Source organism: Rhipicephalus microplus, chromosome 4 (genome assembly GCF_043290135.1).
Source record: "Rhipicephalus microplus isolate Deutch F79 chromosome 4, USDA_Rmic, whole genome shotgun sequence".
NCBI classification, from domain to species: domain Eukaryota; kingdom Metazoa; phylum Arthropoda; class Arachnida; order Ixodida; family Ixodidae; genus Rhipicephalus; species Rhipicephalus microplus.
This window is the reverse complement of record NC_134703.1, coordinates 29229695-29254688: the sequence shown is the minus strand read 5'-3', so window position 1 is coordinate 29254688 and position 24994 is coordinate 29229695. Positions and strand designations below refer to the sequence as shown.

The window sequence follows — 24994 nt, the reverse complement described above, 5'->3', positions numbered from 1 at the left end:
TAATAGGTTGACCACAAGAAAATGCACTGTTGTGGGAGTCAGACGTAGACAAGTCTCTTATTCTTCAATGAATTCTGAATGGTTAGGTTGCACATATTTTGGGGGGCCCTGCAGCACCTTTCAAAGTAAGGGTCAAATTGCTTCATTAAAAAAGCTAGTTGCTGTTTCAAGGGGAGACGCGGGTCGAAAAGTCGCGGTTTTCCGGAAAATTTTCGCTTTTTTTTTTCCGGCTGTATTGGCATCCTTGGACTATAATCTATTACTTCTGAAAATATCAAGCTGAAATTCGCACGAGAAATTATCAAAAAATGCTTCCAAGTGGGCAGCGGTGACGCGAGAAATGCGCGAAAGTCGCGAAAAAGGCGAAGTTCGCGTCGTCCTGTCGCGAAAACGACGCGTTGGTCGCCATTTGCAATCGTGCACGCATGCTGCGAAGGCCGTATCCTTCATAATCCACTAGTAGCCAGTCTCGTGCCTTCACGCAGGATAAACAAAAAACGAGAAAAACAACGCGTACGTCACGCGTTTTGAATATCGCGGCACACAGCGCGAGGCCGCCATTGGACGGCGGTGCGCTCCACGCTCCTTTCCCTCCTATCTCTCCGTCAAAAGAGCGAAGCCTCGGACGTCGCGATCGAGTTTTTCTGCGTTTCTCTGCATTTTTGCGTCATGGCAAGCCCGAAGAAGTGCAGTTCAGATAATCGAAAGTTCAGAACTCGCCACAAGTATCGAGGGAAACGGTGCGGACGCTTCGCAAAGCGACAGCGAATGACGATGTCGCCCCCGACCAATGCCCCGACGCTCCGACTTCGGATAGGCCTAACACCGTCACCGAACCCTGCGACAGTGGTTGTGAAATAGCCGCTGCCGTGGAATTCGTCAGTGCATCCCAAAGGAAGATTGGATTCTTCGAGAGTGAACGTAGACCGGTAGATGCTGCTACTGCGAACATGCTGCTTTGCGAAATCGATGCGCTGACGGCACTTGTGGCGGGTGCGCAATGCCCAACCTGCCGCGAACGGAAGCTCGGCGTGCGAGAGGCAGCTGGAAAGCGCAAAGGACTTTCGGCATTCCTCGAACTGTGCTGTCAAAATTCTGATTGCCCTGAATCTGCACTTTCGTTCACGCACACGTCGAGACGTACTGCTTCGGCCGGGGACCAAGGAACGAGCGCTCGTTTTGACAGCGGCAGCTCGCGTGACAGCGGCAGCTCGCGTGACAGCTTTGCTGTAAACGTGAAGGCAGTTCTGGCAGCACGCGCTATAGGCGCAGGCCACGACCAACTTTCACGATTTTGTGCCATTCTCGGTCTTCCGAGCCCGATGCATCACAAGACATTCAACGGCATTTTCAAGAAGCTCCATGGTGCGGCGATGACGGCAGTGAGCAAAAACTTGCACCAGGCACGAAACATCACGAAGGACGCAGTTGGCGGCAGAGATGTGCCAGTCATGTTTGATGGCACCTGGCAGAAAAGAGGTCATAAAAGCCACAATGGAGTGCGCACAGTCGTGTCCCTGGACACGGGGCTCTGCCTCGATTTTGAAGTTCTTTCGAACTACTGCCATGCTTGCAGTATACACAGGGACCTTGGGGAGGATGAAGAGATATGGCGAGCTTTTCATCTTCCAGTTTGCCAAAAAAACACGGACTGCTCATCCCATGCAATGGAACCTGCGGCAGCTGTCAATATATGGCAGAGGACCTTGTCTTATGAAACTCCACTGCGATTCACCAGCTTCCTAAGTGATGGTGACAGCAAGGCCTACACTGCAGTCTGCGAGGCAAATGTATACTGTGACACCCCCATTGACAAAGAAGAGTGCGCGAACCACATTGCAAAGCGCTTGGGAACTGCCCTACGGAAATTGGCAACGCCACTGCCACAAGGCGAAAAACTGAAAGATGCGACAATAATAAAACTACAAACATATTACAAGATCGCCATCACGAGCAACAAGGACAGTGTCCGAAATATGTACACTGCCATATGGGCATCGTATTTTCATTGCTGCTCCAGTGATGGTGCCAGTAGCCACAACTTTTGCCCCGCGGGACCAAATTCGTGGTGCAAGCACAAGCGTGCGGAAGCACTGGGGGAGCCTGCACCACGCCACACCCCACTGTTGACGAAGGCTCAAGGATTGGCAATTATGCCTATCTACAAGCGCCTTACAGAGGAGAAACTCCTTATTCGGTGCCTTCATGGCAAGACACAGAATGCAGCCGAATCGCTGAACAGCAAGATATGGCTGCTATGTCCAAAAACAAAGTTCGCCTCCAGAACAACTGTGGAGACAGCCACCGCTCTTGCTGTACTCTGGTACAACAAAGGCCACAGGGGCTTTGAAGAAGTGCTCGAAGGCATTGGAATTCTCCCCTCACAAGATCTGGCCACACGTGGTGACCACTGTGACGTCATGCACATCAGGAAGATGAACCTGAAGCAAACTGCAGAAGCGAGGGCACACCGTCGCAACACAGCGAAGAGAGCTCGTGTTGAGGACACTGACCGCAAGAGCCGTGAAGGACCAAGCTATGGTGCAGGGGACTTCTAGACACTTGCAGTGCATTCAAGGCAAGGTACTTTTCATTGTACCCCAATTTGATGCAAAAAGAATGATTTCCTAATAAATGCCAACTTTGCGAACTTTCAAACTTGTTTTTCTCATTTTCATTTTTTCTGACAGTTTCACGTTTTCCGGGCAGCCTTTTAGAAACTTATATTCATTGTATAGTAACGAAACTTGGCACACATATTCTTCAACACATGCAGAATGCAAATATCTACTCTAAATTGCAATGCCTACCAGCATTAGTTGTGAAAATATTAGCTTATTGTTTCAAGGGAGATTGAAAATAATCAGTCATTCAATACAATTTTTTTTTCTTGGTTCCAATATTTCTGTGACATATCTATATAGATATTTGCACTTTTCAATCTACCAAGAGTCAAATAAGATCAGACACAGTGCTTTTACTGAAAGTTTAGTACATAAAAGAGTGCCCGCAAAAAATGTAACTTTTTGCTATTGTTTATGGCATAACTCAATAATTATAGCAGCTACACAAAAAATGATTGCATATTTGAAATATGCATGAAAAACTATACTAATAACAAACTTTTCAAGTCTCTATTACTAGAAATAAAAAAAAAAACTTTTTCGAGGAGCGTCTCCCCTTAATGAAGCCATTTACAACAGCCACAAATGTTTTTAAAATATTTCAAGTACGAGGCAAGTTACAAATTTTTCGCACACTTAATTAAATTGAACACTTTCTCTCCTTTTGCACTTGCGAGTGCTCTAAAAGCTGTGCGGGGAGGGTGATGTATGTCAAGGGGCAAGAATGTGTGTCCCTTTGTCATTGCGCATCAAATCCTTCAGTTTTTTCTTTTTTTGAACGTGTGACTTAATTTCAATTGCGTCGGGAGGATGCACACAGGCACGTGGTGACATCCTGCACTGGCCACGGTTTTATTCAGCTCACATTGCTGAAATCAGGCAGCAGCCGCGGACTCTGGGGGTATGGCGCAATCATTTGAGTTTACGACATCATTTGTCAAAGAAAGTGGGAATGATTTCTAGCTGACTGAGAAAAAAAATTGCCAATTCCGTGTCGCAGGCTGTCATAGTGTTTGACTAGCATGTTCTTCAGAGCCTCAGCTATGAATCAGCTACGTTGTCTGAGCATTCTGAAAAACTGTTGCAGGGCCCCTCAAGTTGATTTTTCCATTCGGAATGATGTTCTGACACCTTTCACTCACAAACATCAGGCATGCCACATTCGCCCTTATCATGGACATTGGACTGCAGTTCACACTTTGTGTAGTGCAGTTCGGCAGGCATAAAGAATTATGGAATTCTCTGTGAAGGGAGGGTCTGATGAATAGTTGATGCTGCATCTTCCTTTATATTAAAGCAGCATTTTTTGTTCACAAGGCAACAAAAATCTACATAAAATACTTCAAACACACAGTGTTTTGCCCTGTTGTGCAAGCGATCCTAGACACCATTCTTAGGGCTCCAAATCGCCTTCCTCCTGCTCTAGAAATTCCTCCAAATTTTGAACTGGTGGACTGCCACTTAAAATGAGAACAATCTGTAATGTAATGCACAGTTTATGAGCTATTAAATAGTATTCAAACATTGCTTACAAATGTATCAAAAGTAAAGAGTGCACGATTGCATGTCTGACTAAGCGGATGTTTCAGGAACATGTTTGTAATCCGACCCGGACCAAAGAGGCTGTGGAACAAACATTCATTTTGCCCATTACACAAGTGGCTAAGGTAAATCAGTTTATATTTGTTCCCATATTTCTGCATATGAATGTCATTTTTGATGCTAGTATTTATTTTTGAAAAGGCTTGGCCTCATACAATTCCTGGGATTCTCACATCAAGAGGTCTTGGAGAAACCTCTGCTGTGGCAATCCAAGAATAAGCAAATTACCTTGAATTTCACAATTTATTTTACAATGTTATCAAGTTCTTGCTGTCTTTATAATTTTTTTAGCAAATGTGATTGATAAACTTATTTAATCTTAATGCCATATAAAGATATTTTATCAGGACGTACCTTTAGTGAACTGAAAAATCCGTAAACAGGGGTTGTGTCGAGCCAACGTTTGGACAAGCAAACTTGTCTTGCTCAAGGCTAGAACAGAATTTGAGTTCTGTTCTAGCCTTGAGGAAGACAAGTCAGCTTGCCAAAATGTCAGCTTGACACAACCCTTGTCTATGGGTTTTTCATCGCAGGCTTCCATCTTCCCCTTCCCACTGTTTTTTGGATTTCCACTTTAGTGTGCTGTTATATGTACAGTTAAACCCCTTTATAAGAGGCATGCTCTGGGCAGCGATTCTTGTCTTTTATATGAGATGTCTCTTATAAGCAGGGGACCTCGTACGCATTTTCCTATCATTCCGTATTTTACTGTAGGCACACTGTTGTCTCTTATATCAGTGCCTCTTATAAAGGGGTTAAACTGTATATAAATGAATGGTGGTCTGTTGTGTGGAACCTTTACGGGTGTCTCGGCTGAGCTCCAATAACTATGCTTTCTTGAAATATTGTTCTATACGCGTTTTTTGATGCATAAGTGGTTTAATAAAGTCAGACTGAGCTGCATGCATTTTATATTAGGCTATGAGTTTATTTAGGTACATGCCAATTGCACACCTGCCAACTCTCTTGAATTGTCTGGGAGACTCCGAATTTTAACCGAATCTCCCTATTATACAAGTGCTGTCTCGAATCTCCCGAGAAAAGTGGCTGGCGCTGCTGAGTTTTTTTTTTTAATCACTCATGTATGTTCGCCTTTTCTGCTTTGACAGTTGCGGGGTTGGGAAAGAGCACTTGCCACTACACTTAAAGTTCATTGTAACCATACGGTAGAACCTGACTATAGTTATAGCACGAGAACAAAACGACGACACAGAGACAAGAAGGACACGAAAGACACGTGCGCTTTCGTGTCTTTCGTGTCCTTCTTGTCTCTGTGTCGAGGTTTTGTTCTCACGTTATAACTATCGTCATGCCATACCAACTAGCCCAAGCTGCCACACTTCTAACATACGGTAGAGCCCCGCTAAGTGTGTAAGGTCGGCTGCTGCGAGGCGCGCTGGCCACTGTACCAAAATAGGCGAGAGAAAATGTATCACAACTTTGCACCTATTTGTCTTGGCTCTTGCATTTTGTATGCTAGACCTATTCCACCTGCTTAGGCATTGGTTTTGTTTGTTACGGGGTTATAAAGATTGCGTGTTTCCCAAAGTTTTGTTGGAAGGTTGATGGCAGTGCTAAGAGCAAAGAAGAGGTACTCGCAACAGTTTGTGGACTCGTATGCAGCTGACTTTTCTCAGAACTACGTATGTGATGCGAAGGAGCAGCACAACATGAGAAGTTTCTTCCAATAGAGCTGCGAAGATAGGCAGATCCATGCAGAATGCCTGTTCACAGGATTTATTGTGGAACGCCGCTCATTGTTAGTGATCACGCTGGGCCGTTGTTTCAAAAAATGTTCATGAAGTGCGAGGACATATAGTGGTACGGGTGCGAACAAACAAAATCAGCTGCCATCATCGGAGAAACTGCTGCAGATGCCTAATACACAATTGCAAAGGCTCTGAGACGCCGTGCTTTTGCAATCACTGTGGACAGACGCAATTAAAGCGGATCACATGCAACCCCCCTCCCCCCTGCTGCGGTCTCTTGAAGTTTCGTGCTGCTAGGTTAGCAGGTATGCAGTTGCATTACAAAATGACCTTTCATTTGCATGTCCGAAAGCTTAGCCTAAAACAATCATGTAGCCTGCAGCAAGCACAAAGCAGTGCTTCTCATGTGCGTTAAAGCACTTGCCTAATGCTTCCATTATGAAACCAATGCAGTGCGGTTACAAAAAAAGCTAGTAGAAAACTGCACCACGCAAACACCGACGCATTATGAGCTATGTATAAACAATGCAGGAACATGTCCCACTTGTAAAATAGATGCTGTTTGTGCTACCATCGTATCACACCTGTCAACCATTTGTGGGATCACACCTGCTGTCTTTATGTGGTACCATAAATAAGGCTGTTTGGATCACAATTATCGAATGACATCTTGGTGGTGCAAACGTGGCTGTCCTCAGCAAGACATGTGCTACATTTTGTGGAGTGTTTCCTTGTAGGTCCCAGCTGGGGCCATAGGCACTACTCACAAGCTTATCAAGACCATCCCTACTGCCACAACTGCACTGGTGACTACTGGCAGTCCCACCATCATTCAGGCCAAAGCGACCGGAATGGCGACACCAACACGCACTGTGTTTGTGGCTGCCAAGGCACCAAACACAACCACTGTCAAGCGAGCCACACTGACCAAAGTCGTGCCTGCAGTTTCTGTAGCCACTTCGGCTGGGGCCACGACCACTTCAGCTGCTGCAAGCGCCTCCTCCACAACCATCACTGCTGAAGAAAGTGAGTTATGAAAGGCTCTCTGTTAAGGTGCATTCACAAGAGAGGGAAAAATCCCGCTTCTCCGTGGTCGGAATAGTCACGTGATTATTTCTACCCTACGAAACCGTGGAGGCGTCGCATGCAACAGCCAGAGCATGGCTCACAAATCCACGTGCATACTCGCTAATCGTGCACTTACGCAACGCTTCTCTTGCTAGAGCACCAAGTACAAAAGTTCAATCCAAGATGGAACGCTGTTTGAAACTACGTTTGTGTGCGAGGCACTTCGATTCGTGGTGCAAGCGGAGCAGGAGATCGGACAGGGCGAGGATGAGGAGTTCTCATAACATGTGCTCATGTGATGCACCGTCCGCTGCGAAAATTTCTCCTCGATCCGCTCGTGTTAATCCAGCTATAAGGGCATCTGCAATGGAATCTCGCTGATACAGCCCTCATGGAAACCAGAAAATTCAGTTGTATTATCTAAGGCAATCTCAAAGTGCATAAAATAGGCATGTTTGGTGGCGAACTTGTTTGTGCAGAGGTTTGCGTGGTGTATTGACTTGTTGTGGTGCTGGCACTTTCTGCTCACTCTCGGTGCCAATTTTTCCATGCTGCTGTTGTGGATTGGGCACAGCTGTGATCGCGTGACATGCTACTTCTTGTGGGTCGCATGAATGCTGTTTGAATGGCCAGTAAACAACTTCAATGCTCAGAATTTGTAAAGAAGGTACAGCTGCACACTTGTACAAACAATGCGATTGTGTTGCCGTAAAAACTTTGCAAATAAGTGCTGTAATAGTAAATGTAAAGTGAATCAAATGACCCTTTCACGGCTACGTTGGCTGGTTGCAATTTCGTGCTCAGTCTCTCTGCCCTCCTCTGCCACGAAGAGTGATAGGTGTAGTCTGTTGTCATGGCTTTGCCCATTTTGGAACATGGTACGATGGCAGTGATTTAATTATCGGCACGCAGCCAATCTCTATGAAAGGCTTCCTTCCTGTGCCACTCTTGTCAGTTACTCACCAACAACATGGTAATGAACCGTGGTACGGGGCATTGTTAATCCACTGTTTTTTTTCAACCCCGTTCAGATGGGCTGGTTCAATCATTCACCATTCTCTCCTATCACATCCTTTTTTGCTCTCCCTCATTGCCTAGTGTTAATGCCTGCTTTTCATTCACTGGGGATGGAATGGCAATGATAATCACAAAAAGGCCAGAATGACTTGCCAAAAGTGATGTAGCGTGTGAAATGTTCATATATGAGATGCACTTAAAGGGAGAAGCTACTCGAAGACACTTTTTTTTTAATATTCACCCTAGAGCAATGAAACTTAACTGTTTATGAAACTTTTTTATGCTGATTTCAAATATATAATTAGTTTTCTTGCAAGTTCCTTACATTTAGCTCTGCGAAATGACATAGTGAAAGCTCTAACCCTTTTGCCCCCCCTCTTTTCATCCCTGAACTTCCGTAATTTTTTACTATTCATAGTTCATAATATTTGAAATAAAGTGCAGAATGCAAATAACTAATTAGGAAGCACATACAAAATATGTAATAGGCGTGAAAAATAATAGACATAAAAAGTCCATATTTCACCTACCCTAGTAAACGTTTACATAAAATATTTTTATTATACAACAAAATATTGAAATTTAAACTAGATAATTGCACTCGCCATACTTCGGAAAAAAATTTCATGCAGATCCGAACGCTAGAAGTGCTCGAAAAAGGAGAGGCACATTGAAAAAAATGGCAAAATTTGTGTTTTGAGCAAAAAGTTAAAATTGAGTTTTTATTTATGAAAGATATCATTAAATCTGACGAAATTTGTACACCAATAAGAACAGTCCTTCTTGTAGTGGCCACTGCGACTAAAATATGCCAGCACCATGAGTTTGTCCATCTCGGCTTTTTCGAGCCGACTCCCCACAGACATTTTGCTCACAGACAGGGCCATGACACGCTTGCCAAACTTCCGCTCCATCTGGCAGAGCCTTGTGCCAAGTGCAAGCTAGTAAGAAGTTCGGAAGGACTGCGAAATCCAAACTATGTCCAGTGTCATGCCATTTTGCGGTTATGTTTGTGCCACATACCGTCGTGCATAAGGGCAATGTCGTCCCTGCTAAGTTCTCTCACTGCGAGCTCTTTCGATCTCCCAAGGTTGGTGCTGACGTCATTCATTGCCGCATCACGAACTTTCTGGCTGACGGGTGTGAATGACTTTTGATGCATTGGTTTTTGCAAGCTAACAACTGCCGCAAATCGGACCAGCTGCTTGTAGCCTATTTCTACAGAGCGCGCCTCACAACGGCTTTCACTTGCGAGCAATGCTTTTTTCATTCATAATGGGGATAATTACACGAGAAAAGCATTGTTCAACTGCACTGCTCGACAAGACATGGACCCCACAAATAGGCTTCACAGCACATACAGGTGCGCAGCGGCCAACGGCGGTCCCTGATCCGTACCACGTGATAAGCCAGTCGAGGCGCTCGAAAAACGCGCAGAAGCGTGCTTTTTTAAATTATTTCTTGTGCCGCATCAGCAAGGGAAACTGTTGTTGCTTGAAGAGTGAGGCTCGACTTTCCGGCTAATGCGATCAACAATGGCGAACGGCGGCGCATTATTAGCGGCAAGGTGCTCGAAGACTGCACACTTTGAACCTTTTAACAGGCACCTTGTGCTCTTTAGATGCAATTTTAAAGCATTTCCAGTTAAGTCTCAACCTGTATTTTTTTTTATAACAGTAGAGGTACTAATTTTATCAAAACAGGCAGAAATAAAAAATCGGTAATTTTGAAAATAACTCGGGTTTTTCGACCCGCGTCTCCCTCTAAGTACGCCCTCTCCAGGCATGCCAGAAAGCTTGGAGGTCTTTTTCAAGGTTTTTCGTCATACTTTCTTCTAGCCACTGATTGTAAATTACCGGGCAAGAAAATGGATGAACGCAGACAAATGAGTGCCGACTTCGAACTTGTTTGTCTCAATGTATTTTGTCGTTTTTCACATTGTTATTTTACGATCATGAACAACTAACTAGCCCGATTTACCGTCAATGCTAACCATTGAATGCCCGTATTGTCTGCTTAGGTGCTATCAAAGGCATAAATAAAAAAAAAAAAAATGAGTACAGCCACTACCTTGGGCATGATTGCTTCAGCAGCATATGTACTTCTCATTTGTAACTAGTTTATATGCTTTTTTTTTGGTGAAAACAGTCTTGCACACCAGTTATTGATATTGTACGTCTATAATGGGCCACTATTTAAACTCTTCGTGTTTGGTACTTGGCCTCACATAAGTTGCACGGATGGGATTAAGACAGTACTTTAGAAATAAATTGAACACTTAAGAAACATAACATTTTAGTGACACGTTGAGTAACATGTACGAAGATGACACTAGTCTTCGTCATTACGAGCTATCGTGTTTCATGAAGGTCATATGATATGCAGTGTCAATTGGAATAAAAATAGAATGAATGCACTTGGGACCAATATACTGATAATTTGCATATTTGTTACGTCTGTGTGTGTATTGAGATGAGGATGTTGCACTTTGGACACGCATCAGGAGGGGCAGAAATCTTTGATTTCAGTGGAAGGGCACCTGCACACTAGCATCTGAGTACATGGTGTGAGTTTGGTATGGCCCCTTAGCTGTACCTTGAACCATTGTAGAGTGTGCGAGCCTGCAAATGGGCTCTGCTCTGTTTGTGAGGAGTGCTGCTAATCACTAATTTGCACCTGGTGCTGGGTCTCTCTCTCTCTCTGCCTGTGGCCTCAGTGAGCAGTGACCAGGGAAGCCCCTCTGTCCTGGCTACTCTTGCAGCGCTTGCAGAGGCCACTGCCCCCAATGCAAGTGAGCTCGCTTTCACTCTTCTCTCCTTTTAGCTCTGTTCTCTCTCAATCTCTAGCTACTGTTGCTTTGTTTATGGGGTGCATGTTGCAAGCTGGCATGTCTGTTGTGTCAGTTGGTGTGCTTCTTTACCTGCAGCTTGCTGGGGGTTTTTATTTTTCACTTTTAGTATTTTAGTAATGCTGAAGGATAAGCATGGAGTGATGAGAAGAGGGAACTGGACAAACTTGGGTAGATACTAGGCACAATTACATAGCTAAGTGATCAGAAGGGAAGTTTCAGGGGGCATCCAGTGTGTCGACCTGGTAATGATTGATGATCTGTTACGGTAACAGAATTGATGTGCATTGTGCACCTGTGGGAACGTTGTGTGTATGTCGAAGTGCTTGTTGCATGTTTTCGCGCCTTAAGTGCACTGATTTTTTTCCCATCTTTTGGTGCTTCTTCTAGCAACGTTGTCTTCGAATGAAGCTGTTCAGTGGCTCGAGACGCATGGCATTACAATGCTGCCTGCAGACAACTCCACCATTGTGGCTTCAGCGTTGGAAGGCGGCCAAACGATATCACTCACAGGTGATACTTGTAGATACCACTTGTCATTGCAGCTCATTCCATCTCTGTGGGCTATTTCATGTTAGCTTTTACTCATTTCCACATGACAAGGAAGCAGTCGTGCTCTTAATTTAACTATTTCACTATTATATATCTTTGACTGCTTGTGCACCTGTTTGAAATGTCGCTGCTTAACTTGGCTTTGCAGTGCCTTACAAAGTTGTTAAGTATACCTGGCTCAGCTCATGCCCATGCTGACGTACTTACAGTGCTTTGTCATCTTATAACTGCACTGAGTTATTGGTTTGTGTAATCATGATTTTTCTGCTTTTACTCTAAGTATGATCGCACCAAGCTCCAATCAAGTAACAAACTTAGCATTTTAGGAACTCTAGTACCTATCACACAGTTGGAACCTGCTATAATGAAATCCCAAGGAAACTAATTCTCACTCCAACAAAATATTTTTGGGGTGCTGGCGAACGCTCATAGGATTCAATGCATTTTGTTCTCACTACTACGAAGCATATTTTTACTGCAGCCCCTCATTCACAAAATTTTTAAGCAAGAGTGTGCAAATAATCTACTTTCGTAACATTAACTGCATTTAAAAACTGCTCAAATGCATTCATGGTACACTATCCCATTCATGCAAAACTATCGCCACATCGCACTCGAGCAGTCGTTGCCATCATTGTTTACTAAAAAAAGCTTGTGGCAACGATGATGACGATTGTTTGCCCATCGGCATGGGTAATCGCACAGTGTCGAAACCCAAAATACATTTAATGAGCAGTATAAACTACATTTCTAAAAACAAGCCATTAGAATCTGAGGTGACTTTGCAGTGGGCACGTGTTATTGTTTTATTGGGCTGACGCAGAAACATCTGCTTCGTAGGCGGACACATCACTGACTATTGCTTTGGGCAAACTTTGTGCCGTGGCTAACAAAATTCTGGATGGCCTAAGTGTCAGTGAGTTCATTTGCATGTATGAAGACTTTATTGTACAGGAAATTGCCGATGAAGCTGTAGCGTGTGCTAGGCAGCGATCTCGGTGATCCAAGACTGGATTAGCCGGAGATATAACGACCCTGCAGGATGTGTCGAATGCCTTGGACATAATTCGCTCGTTTTCCGACGAGCACGATGACAACTTTGCAATGGACCACTTTTTAGTGGTGGTTGAGAGCTACGAAATTGCTGCAAGGAAAGGCTCGGCAGAGTAAGCTTATTGGCTTTCGGGAAGAAAATGTGTTTTCAGTCAATTCACTGTTTTTTCTGCAGCATTCTCAAGCCAACAAAGTTACCGCAAAGGTGAAATTATTTTAATTTCCCCATTGATTTCATTATTGCATGTTTGAGCTGTGCCACGAAAAACAGAAGCCATAAAAAATGTGATGGTTAAAACTGGGTGCAAGAACGTAAAGCTCAGTACAAGGAAGGAACATGCACGACAACACTAGCTCTGACTACTATAAACTATTTCTTGCGTTTGCCATGTCTAAATACCTACATGAACTATCAACAACAAACAATTGTAGATACAAAACATAAAGCCAGGCTTGATTCATAATGTATGGAAATGCACCGTGCACTATACACGACAAAACACATGAGAAAGCACAGGCAGCACTGCGTGCTTCTTCAAATGTTATGAAACGTTAAGAAACATTACAATTGTGTAGGTATTTATAGGTGGCAAATGCAAGAAACGAAGTGTTCACAGTTGGCACTCGTATCGTCATGCGCATTCTTTCATTGTCCTGTGCTCTACGTTGGCACTGTTCTTACCATCAAGATTCTCCGACTTGCCTTGCAAGCTTCACTAATGGAAAATGTGAAAAGTTGGGTGTGAACACTTAGTAACAGGTAAAAAGAAACACCCGATGAATCGACTTAGCATGTAAGGTTTCATGCTGACTAGCTCAAGTTGACAGGTTTTATTCCTGGCCATGACAGCCCGATTTTCAGTGGAGGCGATGTGCGTGCCCATAGAAAAATCTAGGGCAGTAAAAATTAGTCCGGTGTATCACATTGTAGTTTTGACGCAGGAAACCCCATACAGTCATTATTGTAGAAAAACCCGACAACGCAAATATTGCACGCTTAAGAAATGAAGAATCGAGAAAGGGCATTTTGAAGCCATCTTTTCATTACTGTACCTCAACATTAAATGTCAAGCCTAAAAAGGGACATTTACATTGGCCTAAGTGCACCTCTGATTGATGTGTGGCACTGGCATTCCAGAACGTGCTAGGAGGAATTTTTGGTATTTTGTGTTCTGCAGCAACAAAACCTTGCAGCTGTGTTTCTGGGGTCTGCTATGTGTCACTTGCGTCTGTGTGTGCACCCAGCTCTTTCTACGATGAATGCCTACCACCTAGCTTGACTTTCTGTAGTTCTATGCGTCATTCTTTTTAACTTCGTCATATTCGATTATTTTTAGATGCTGGTAAACTAGCCTTGAACTGGGTGAAGGATCAGCAGTCGGTTGCTGCTGATGGAACCACCAATGAAGTTTCCCTCTCCAACGCAACCCCTGCTGGAAACCAGGTGGGTTTCCAACAAGTTTTTTTAAAATTTTTTGAGCAGCTGCATAGTTGTTTTCCCCAACGAATTTCTCGGACTTCATAAATGCACCGTCAAAGTTTCTATACAGCACCAACGCATTTTCGTTACCGAGTTTTCCCAATTAATTTATGCCTGAATGTTCAGCTTTTCTAAATACATCGCTCATTTTTAGCCGTGCTGCTTGACTAAGATGGCTGCTATTTTTCATTGGCTTAGTCAAATTTAGCTTCCAGTGACTAATTGTGTTGCTTCAAGGATTAGAAGCGTGCACAAGTATTCCAGTTTCAGAAGCTGCGTTGGATCATCCTTGGCTGGCAAGGCTGTCTAGGGGACGCTACTTTTCATTTTCAGTAAGCTTTATTGTCACGAGTAATGTGCCAGTAGTTTTTTTTTCCCCAGTGGTCATGTTGGTTATGCGAGGTGTTTTTGAGCCGTCATAAGCATTACATGTTTTCTACTGACACTACTCACCTGAAATACGTAGGTTCAAGCAAGGCCGGGGCAGTAGCGTTTAGATGGAGGCCATGTTGGTGTGCTGTGCGATGTAAGTGCAGGTTAAAGAACCCCCAGACCATGCGCGAAATTCCACAAAAGAGAGGAAACATTGCATGCATCTTTTTGTGACTGGCATGAAGTTTTTTTGCTTGGTGCCATGATGCCACTGACTGGGCCACCCACGACAGTCAGCAGCAGTGATTGCCAACGTGCTGACAATGTTACTGTAGCCTATATATACACTCAAACCTCATTATAATAAAGTTGCATCTTACTCCAAAATAAGTTTGTTATATCCGAAAATTTGCTATAAAGCTTTATTTCTAACAATACACCTATTGCAAGACTATTTTCCATTTACTTCTTTATAACCAATATTTTGTTATATCCGTGTTCGTTATATTGAGGTTTGAGTGCAGATTTGTCTTGCATCAGTGCAACATCTAACATGAATCATTTCTTTGCTGTGTTGATTGAAATCAAGGCGTTGATTATAACTCATTTGATTATCTGATAGCCTTGTGCAATGTTTTCACGTAGGATGTTAGATTACCTGCGAGCATTGCATGTTATGTGCATAAATATATGAGCCAATTGTCTTATGGGGCAAAACAGTGGAAAAGAAAACTGAAAAAAAAATGTGAGCATTCATGTTCACAAACAAGTGCATTATCAGAAAACTGAAGAGCAAAAGTAATGTACAGTGGTTTTGAATGCAGCTCGTCAGACGATTGCTTTTTTTTTTCTTGCTTTACAGAAAGTGATTGCCATAGTGACCGACCAGTCACAGATCCCGTCTCTAGTCACTGCGGGTGCTGGCCAGTCACCATTTGTCGTCGTTTCTGGTGCCACATTGAAGGCAGCAGGTAATAGCGAGAGGAAAGGGTGTAAGAATGTGCTTCTTGGTGGTGATGCATGCCAAAACGTAGTTTGTTAAAATTTGTGAAATTTCTAGGCTTGTGCTAATAGCATATTTTAGGTTCGAGGCGATTCCAAAATGAATAGTGATTTGGTCGGATAATTTCGAATTAAGTTCAAGTTCTGTATATCACATGGTATAAAGAAAAATGAGCACATTTTTCATTGCACAAAAATTAGCCTATGCGATATTTTTTTAAACTGAAACAAGGCATGTACCAATGTAATTACTTTTTGTTCTAAGTGGGAAAAATTTTGAATAGTAACAGGCCTTGAACTTCAGTATAATGCAAGCGATAACCTGTATGGTAAGTTACGTATTGAAATATCATATACTTAAGCCATATAAGCAAGTATAACAAGTCTTTAAATTTAAAAAGTTATGGATTGATGTCAGGGTAATATGTTAATTTAATTCTAAGGTAGGGCTTTGCAGCCGTGTGTATTTTATTTTGTAAAAGTGTATTCACAATAGCACCTCTCCATTGAGGTGAAGTCACCCCCACAGGTGGTTACATGCAGTTTACATATGCCGATTTGATCATTTCGAATACTTTAAAATTTAGTATAATCTAAATTTATTTCAAAGCAAATTTGAATACTGTAATATTGGTTTCAATATTTAAAGTACTCAAATGTTCGCATAAGCTTGGAAATTATTGAATTAGTGAAAGGCTTTTTTCGGTTATTGGTCACTGATGGACTTCTCCCTTTAGTGTACTACCATCTTTTCTGGCTTGCAGTGGTACCACAAAGTTAGCCAGTGGTGCACTGCAAGCCAGGAAATATATCTCTGGCTACAACTGTCGTCCCACACCATCAGTGAAACGGGAGGAATTAAGGGCAGTGCTGCCTGCTGGAAACGATATCGTTTGAACTGTTGTTGTCATAGCTATCTTTGTAGTGCCACAGTTCATTGTAACTATGAATTAAGGAAGCAGATATTTGGACAGAATCGAGCAAGTAATGACCTACGAGTGTCGTATTTTAAGCTTACGACGGTAAAATTGTAATTTTGACAAATCCTCTATGTATTCACTTTTGTAGCGGCTCGTCCACTGCCTAGTGATAGCATATGCCTCGACCATAATTTTTCGCGTAAAATCAAACTGCTTACCTCAGTGCTCACCTTATTAAAGAGCCTCTAAACGACCTCAGAAAATGCAAAGAACGAGTGTGTTGTTCTCTTTCGGCTCAATTCTTGGTGCCAGCAGTCCGTTCACTTGAGATCATGAGAAAGTTAACTCTTGGTTGGTCCATATACAAGTGACATCAGCTGTGAATAGTCTCATCCCGGTCTCATGCCTGTTCTGCCTTGTCTCTCCCTGACTATTGTACACTACAAAGTGACTTCACTTTGTATTGTGCATTTTCAGCTGCTGAAATAGAAAAAGAACAGCACGTAGCCAAAGAAGCACGAAATCCTCATAGGCTCAAAGCATAGCGCTGAAACCGCCGGCACGTTTTTATGAAATATGTGGCATAGAGGAGGTTGTGCCTGAGGGAAGGGTAGTGAAGATGAAAAACCACTCTCTCGTTTTTGGAGTGGTGTAGGGGCGGTTTAATGATGAAATCGAGACTATCAGTGAATGCATAAATGAAAGAATGCATCCAATGGACAGAAGCTGATCGGTTGAGTCACACAGAGGATGTTCGCCGACATGTGCAAATGATTTTTGAACCCTTTGTGCAGATGGCAGCGCCTCGCACATGATCATCAAGAATCCCATGGAGCCGCCCATAAAGCGCGTAAAGAGGGTGTCCATTCCCGACAAAGTTAATGGGAAGTCGGCAGCTGCACCTATTGTTGTGACAGAATCTCAGGCAAGTGCGAGATGTGCGAATGTTAGCCAAGTGCATAGCTGCCAGACTTGCGTTTTTTTTTTCTTTTGAACATGCGAGGGGACACAATAAATGGTGCTAACAGGACAGTGTTATCTGTCCCCGTTATCTGTTGTGTATTGCACTGTTCACGTTATTCTGCGCTAAGTGTAACTATCTAGTACAGTTTAATACCCTGAACAGCCTCACTATATTTTATTTATTTCACACTGGCTCACCCACCTAAAGTATTGTGGTAAGGGAAGTTAATTTGTAGTAATAAAATGCTCATGCCATGACAACATGGAATGCTTCACCTCAAAGAAGCTCGCGTGGATTTACGGCGTTGGCCTACACTCGAACTGTGCGATAAAATTGATGCAACAATGTTAAAGAGCCCATTTCGCAGAAATTATTGCGTCTGTGTCGTCAGTGTTGTTTGTGAGCGAAAAATTGTCATCTTGTCTATGACCGAAAGATCAAGGAAGATGCAAAGAAAATAAATAATAAAAATTTTCAATTCGAAGTGGGAATTCAACCCATGTTGTCTGTGTGGCATGCAGGTGCTCTATCATAGCGCCACACTATTGCTTGAATCTGCTTTAGGAAACAACACTACATGAATGTCATGTAACAGAAGGAGTCTCTTTAACGCATGTAATATCATGTGGCAGAAACCTAGAATCGCATCAGGTATCAAAACATGTGAATTGCACAACAAGTGGGTGTGTTTATAATAACTATATGTCATAAATTGCCATTATAGTAAATATGTAATAAATTTTAGTGCTTGCCTTTAGTACTACAAATCTCGCTCAGCAAGAGGAATGAACGTTAGTCAGTCAAAAGCACAGCACATTGATATTTTTGTCTCAACTGCCTTACCTTTAGTAATCTTAGACAGTCATTACTTAAAGCAAGATTTGGGTGCACGTTAAAGAACCCCAGGTGGTCGAAATTTCCGGAGCCCTCCACTAAGGCATCTTTCATAATCATGTGGTGGTTTTGGGACATTAAACCCCACATATCAATTATTACTCAAAGCACTGAATACAAGGTAAGTATTTTGAGCTTATCTAGCCTCATTTGCTGAAACAAGGCTATTTGCCACACCTTGTTTGTTAATGGGTGACTGAAAAAGTTCCTACTGTAAAGACAGAGAAAATAAAGGAACTGCTGAAAAAAAAAATAAACCTACAGGAATTAGGATTGTGCGCATACTGAATAGATTATTGATTGAAAAACAAAAGAAAGAGCTGTTGAAATATGTGTAAGCATGCATTCTCAAATATCATAAATTATTTTACGATTGGGTCTCGGTGCTGCCATATTAGGCTCTTAGCCTTACCGTTTTGTACTTATGACAACAAAATGAATAGTGCTTTTGTAGATGCACACGCATAAAAACAGGTAGGGTTGATGCGTTCGTTGTTTCATGGCCTTGATGATTCATGTCACAATGTACAAAGGAGGACCAGAGTTCTAATAGCCCGACTCGGCGGCGCTTATGTGGCTTACATGAAATCTTCATATATGCAAGAAGGCTTGCTTTGCATGCAGTAGCAGAAGAGGTTACGTACAGTGGACAGATTGTCACTACCCTTCAGTCACCGGGTATACCGAAGACTCCCATTAAGACCAGACTCATTTGCTTGTCTTATTAGAAGTGCCCCCTAAAAAAAGAAATGCTAACATGCCAAGTGCGTTTAAATAAGTTGCTTGAAAACACTGAATGGAGTATACTTATGATGGGGAGGAATAGAACAAGAAAATGCATTTATTTGGCTTACCTGGATAAAAACTATCTATGCCTTCATGTACAGTACTTATTCGAATCTAATGAGCACTCAATTTCATGAGTTCATAATAAATGTGCTCATGAATAAATTGCTACCATGTTTTAACAATGAAAGAATAGCATGACCCTATTTTCACGATTAGAAAAACAAAGAAGGGGGAGTGACAAGCACAATTTTCCTTCAAAGAATGAAACATTTATTCTTCTAATTGGTCACTTTCCATGAGCTTGGCTATGATATGACTTTTGGATAGGCCTTCATTGCATGTGTAAGATAAATGTATGCACATTATATGTTATTATAATGTGCAGACAATTTTTGTTCCCACCTTCACTTTCCTTTGGCACTTTTTCCCCTTGCATTTTCTCCAGCCAAGCTCTTGGGTTCTTTTGTTCTCCATTGTACTCCTGTCGGGGAGCTGGAGAACATGGGAAGAGTAAAAGGGTGCAGTGCCTTAAAGGTCCATGTTAGGCCTGTTAGGCGGTTTACCTGAAGGAGACTTTTTTTTTCATTAAGTCTATAAGAAAAGCCTGAACACTTTTTGTTGCTTTCCTTGCTAATAAAGCCGGCCCTTTCTGCTACAGACTAGGGGTGAAGGAGGTACAAGCTTTATGCACTGCCCTTTCTTTTCTGCTTATCTCGCTTCCTCCTTCCACATCGCAATTTGCTTTACGTCACTGCACCAGGAAGTTTCTCTCTTTCTTTTTGCTTTCTCTCATTTGCCTGACTGCCCCACCCAAGTCTACAATGTTCGTTGCGTAGAATTGCCGTTGTTGTCGGTTGCTGCGAGAGTTCATGTTAACAGAAAAGGCCTGTTATGCAGTTCATCTTAAAAAGACACTAAAGGCAACTATTAAAGTGACGTTGATTGTTGAAGTAGCGGTCCAGAAACCGCGTAGTGTTACTTTTGTGCCACGGAAGGACCTATTTTAAAATAAAATCACACGTTTTAATGGTTCGCAACGGGTTAGCGCTCTTCAAACTACCCACCTTTGGACTGACCGGACCGACTCACGTCACTGTTGCCGTTCACAACATTGCCCGGCTTTACTGCGTTAGTAGCAGCAGACCGAAAGCAGCGGGAGCCACAGCAGCAACAACGGCCATTGATCCATTTCCCTTTATTGGCTTCGAGATTGCAGACGATTTTTTTTGTTTCAACTGGGCCCCGCTAGATGGCACCATCTGTCCAGTGTAACTACGCCAAAATTGAATTTTTGAACCACTCGCGCCTTTCCCCACAGTAACGTCTGGCGGTTATTTTTTTCATGAATCAAACAGAAACAAACAAGCAGCATTTTATTGCGTCTCTTGATGCATGGAAGGTTCTTTATTTAGTGCTGTTAGATCGATTACTAGTGATTAATTATTGGCAGTCCATCTGATATCATTGGGATCATTTTGAGAATGTCCTACTGTGGCGCTTGTGTTCTTGGGCATTTACCTTAATTTCTCGTTAATTGCACTGTTATTGATAATATTGTTTTATATGTTGTCATGCATTGAGCTTTCGCTCTGACGTAAGTTGTTATACGACTTTAGTGGCCCTTTAAGCAGATTTTTTTTTTTTCCATTGGGTCTATGGGAAACCAAACAATTCCCATGTTGTTCGTCTCAAGGAAGAATTTGTCTTAACAGAGTTTTTCTTAGCGAGAGTTCACTGTACTACACAGTAACCTATGGTGCACAATAACACATTTATATTGCACTGATGTCTGTCAGGTATGAGAAAGCAATCACGTTGCAAGAATAAATTGTTGCAACCGTATCGCGTGCTTGCTTTTTGTGCCAGTACCAAGATCGTACCAACTGCTATCTCATTGACCTCATGTGTTTGTGGTGTGACCTGACCTCGCACAGGCCAAATCCCCGGTGGATCAGGAGAAGGACAAGCTCCAGCGGGAACTGGAGGCCCTTCGTAGACAGGCTGAGCAGTACAAGGTTCAGCTGCAGCAGAAGTCTCATGAAGCGGAGCAGTACAAGAAGCAGCTGGAGGAGATGAAGTCCAGCAGCTGAAAGGAGGAGGAGCAAGAGCATTGTGCGGCCATCGTCATCTCAACAGGGCTTCTTGGGGAAGAGAGGGCTGTCTTGTTTTTTTTACTGCCTGTACATACTGCACATTACAATAAACTCACTGTTTTTATAATGAACATGCAGTTCTGTTAATGAAAATAAGAAGGGTAGCCTAATGGCTCCATTTTCTTCGTTAGACACAATTCTTTGACAGCCAACTGACAATAGAGCCAAGGAAAGTACTTTGCTTGGCTTGATTGTGTGTTGGCTCTTATTAATGCGGATCTGTTGTTCTTCACTTCAGTAGGCTGTAATTTTTTATGTTGAGCCTAGTTTAGTGATTGCAAATCCAGAGGTGGGGGTAGGTGTGCCCCCCCCCCCCCCCCCAGTTCATGCATGTGTTTTAAGTCTATTTTCTCAAAGTCAAGTGTGCCTTTCAGGCAAAGAATTTGAAAGATGTATATATGTATGTGCAGTTACAGACTACTCTTAATTCTTCGTTTATATTTATAAATTTTTCGTTTTTATTTTATTTAGTCACATTTTGTTTAATTTTGAAATTTCATTTTCTGCAATGACAGCATGCTCTGAAGTTACACGCTTTATTTCATATTTATCTTTTCCATTTTCTCTATATCTGTGGTGAAGGTTTCAAAGTAATTCATCCAGCCTCGACGAAATACGAAAGTCATATGGCTCGAGGTGCACGACACAGGCGCCTATGATGAGGACCAACAAGTGTCGGTGCTCATAAAAAGAAGCCTAAAGCACCAATTGCATGTACGCGTTACGACGCATCAGCACGTGATGTGTTAAGTCCGTGCTGTGTTGTCTTCCTAATGAAAAAGAGGTTGAGTAGCTACATGAAGCTGCCTACACTCTCCCTCCGTAGAGAAAGGGCATGCATAGGAAGAAGGCATGCCTTGTGCTCTAACATGTACGTGAGGCTTGGGCTTAAGGCCTGGTCACACGTACGCGTTGCAGCGTGTTTGCGCATGGCTTTTTGACGCCACACTGCGAGATACTAGCACCAGTTCTGTCATTTGCTGGCATTCGCACGTTGTTATTCATGTTATCAACAAGAAGCAAGTTGTCGTCCAGCGACTCCGACAGCAATTTCTGCGATTATATATAGGCTACATGCAGACTTCGCAAAATCGGTGAACTGTGTTGATTCATCCTAGTAATCCCAATTATGATGGGGCTGTTTTCCAGAGTAAAATATTTTATGCACATTGTCTGGCTTTGTTGTACAGAGTGCGTTGATGGTGCATATCATGGAGACGAGAAATGTCCCTTTAGGAGTGCCTGGAAATCATGTCAGTACTTCTTTAAAAATCGTCTTTCATGATGCCAACCTTCATGCAAGATGCATTCTTATAGGGTGGTAGTTCTGGATAAGTATAATGTCGAGGATATCGTAAAATATATCGCGGACTCAAAGGTAAAATTCTTAGTGGTGACGCACTGAAGACCGAACGTAATGCCAGAGTGTGATGAGTCGTTGCATCTGGTTTTGTTCTAACCTTAGTTCTACATTTATGCAATGTTGTGGTGACGCCAACTTTTCACTCAAGGCCACCTGCGCATGAGACATATAAGGCTTGAGACGTATAACCTAATCTAACCTGAGTTGTATTCATGCCAGTACTTGACACACAACATACGGAACCGTCCATAACCATATTAAAAAATCACGGTATATCCACGAAGTGAATGATGATGAGTGGGGCGTAGTGTCCTTCCGTGCATCCGTCTGTCTGTCTGTCCGTGCATCCGTCTAGTGAACACTCCTATATGATGAAATATGAATATTTGATGTATATATGATGAATATGAATATATGATGTATATATGATGAATATGAATATATGATGTATATATGATGAAAAGATGCTCTTGCATCTTTTCATCGAGAGGTAGCTACCTAGTACTGCTACTACATACATCAGGGATGCATGACCCACGGCTTAAGGAGTTCGTCCCCTAAAATTCATAAATGGGCGTGTGTCACCCGCCACAGGTGGTCCAGTGGCTATTGTACTTGACTGCCGACCCGCATACTGCGGGATCTCGTTCCGGCCAAATTTTCGATAGAAGCTGAAATGCTTGAGGCCAGAGGTGCATGTCAAAGAACTGCAGCAGCCAAATTTCTGAAGCCCTTACAGCATGTCTCGATCATATTGTGGTTTGGCACGTTAAGCCTCGAAAATTATTAGTGGATGTCTGCTGGAGCCTCCAGCTCATACATCCTGCTCACGGATTTTTCATCGCAAGCTCCGTCTTCCTCTTCCTGCCTTCTTTAGGGGTGAAGCTCCTCTTGCTCGGGACAAGTCCCACGACGCGCTGTGTTCACTAGTTCTTGAGGCGAGCGCTTTTGGCGTGCTTTTTTTTTTTTTCTGATGGCCGGGAGCTCAGTGAGTGCACATCTCCACGCTGCTACTCATCATGAACACCTTGGAAGCGAAGGCACGGCGCGAGAAGCTCGCAATGTGGGCCCGCCACCAAGACCTCTCGGTGAGAGCTCGCGAGACTGACTCCGGCGTCGGCAGCAATTGCAAGCCAGCGCCAGCATCGATCCGGAGGTGGCGGCAGCGGCGACGGCTCGCGCAGCCGAAGCAAAGCGGGCTCGTTGACAAGCGGATCCCCAAGCGAGAGCTCGCGAAGCAGAGGCGGCACGCAAGCACAGAGTTTCTCAAAATTAACTAGAGGGCACTCTGGCGCTGCGATCGTTCAGCGACCATGGGAATGATGGGTAGTACACACATTTGCCTAGTCTTCGTACTTGCGGGCGGCGAATCGTACTTGCGGCTTCGTTTATTGCTGTGTTTCGGTTTTGTTTTGAAAGAAAGAACGAACCCTTTCGAACTTAGGGACTTGATTCGAGATAGTAAGCTCAAAAGAATGAGGTTGTGAAGCACGAACGGTGAACATTTGCTAATTTATGTTTTCGTGAAAAACAGCTCCAAGCCACACGAACACACGGAGCCAGAAGCAGGCCAGAAGTACGAAAATTAGACAAATGTGTGTACTACCCATCATTCCCATGCTCGTTGAAGTGCCGTGCGTTGCAGCTCCCATAGACACAAGCGCCAGAGTTCCCTCTAGTTAGTATTGTGGGAAACTCTATGCACGCAAGTACAGTGTACTTTAACGCAAACACAGGCAAAGAACTTGGAATCGGAAGCGTGCGGGGAAATCGGCGGTCAAGCGCCGAAAGCGGTCGCTACTTGAGGATAGTGGCGCCGACGCGCGTTTTAAGCGCGACTTCCTCGGTCGCTCGTTCGGCCACAACTGTCAGGCATGCGACCGCTTGTGGTTTGACAACGATTTCACCATCGCCTCCGTCCGCAACGACCAGTCCGGTGCCAACACTACCGGCGTGCTCCAACGATAGTTTCACGGTTTTACCGATAAGCATTCAAGCTTCCACCTACTCGTCATTCACTTCGCGGAGATGGAGGGATTTCGTATTGTTTTTTAAAACATGCATGCATATTAAACTTATCATAACTATTTTTTTTCCTCAGGGAGACTTGTAAACTGGTGTGAAATGGTCTCCAAAAACGTCTGGTCTCTGGAGTAGCAACTTGTCGGCGTTGCCGCTGCTTCGCGAAGTCTCCACTGCAGGGTAGCTAGCTTGCATTGGCGTTGCCTTTCACGCTTGAGAGCGTGTTCACATTCGTTTTCAATCGTGGCAGAAACAGAATGTGTGGTCTAGAAGGCGCTTATTAGATGCGAAGCATCTTATGGTCAAGTTCAGTGGCAGGCTTACCCTTACTGCGCATGCGCGTCCCCTCCTCCTGTGTCACCTCCTCTACGCCCCCCCCCCCTCTCTCGCCTTGCAACGCCTACTCAGGGTCTGCAAGCCTACGCTCGCTCCTCCTCTCTCCTCTAGGCACCCCATCCCGAGGCGTTCACCAACACCACCTAGAGGAAATTCTTTCCTCTCGGTGGCGTTGCGTTCACCCCCTCATTGAGCACGTACGTTCCCTCCCTCTCTCGTTGCCCTT

The 24994-nt window shown here is 43.5% G+C and overlaps 1 protein-coding gene across 4 annotated transcripts in view; it reads left to right on the top strand.

Annotated features, from left to right (window-relative positions):
* Atac3 (Ada2a-containing complex component 3) overlaps positions 1 to 21118 on the top strand; it is a 30510-nt gene extending 9392 nt beyond the window's left edge. For 2 of the 4 annotated variants that reach the window (XM_075892406.1, XM_075892407.1), the window contains exons 6-13: positions 4214 to 4291; positions 6673 to 6961; positions 10737 to 10811; positions 11259 to 11381; positions 13811 to 13917; positions 15188 to 15296; positions 17042 to 17172; positions 20829 to 21118. In XM_075892406.1, coding sequence (XP_075748521.1) covers positions 4214 to 4291; positions 6673 to 6961; positions 10737 to 10811; positions 11259 to 11381; positions 13811 to 13917; positions 15188 to 15296; positions 17042 to 17172; positions 20829 to 20984 — 1068 coding nt within the window. In that variant the 3' untranslated portion in view covers positions 20985 to 21118. The remainder of the gene's footprint in view (positions 1 to 4213; positions 4292 to 6672; positions 6962 to 10736; positions 10812 to 11258; positions 11382 to 13810; positions 13918 to 15187; positions 15297 to 17041; positions 17173 to 20828) is intronic. The other 2 variants (XM_075892405.1, XM_075892404.1) reach the window with 2 other exon arrangements.
* Positions 21119 to 24994: the final 3876 nt, after the last annotated feature.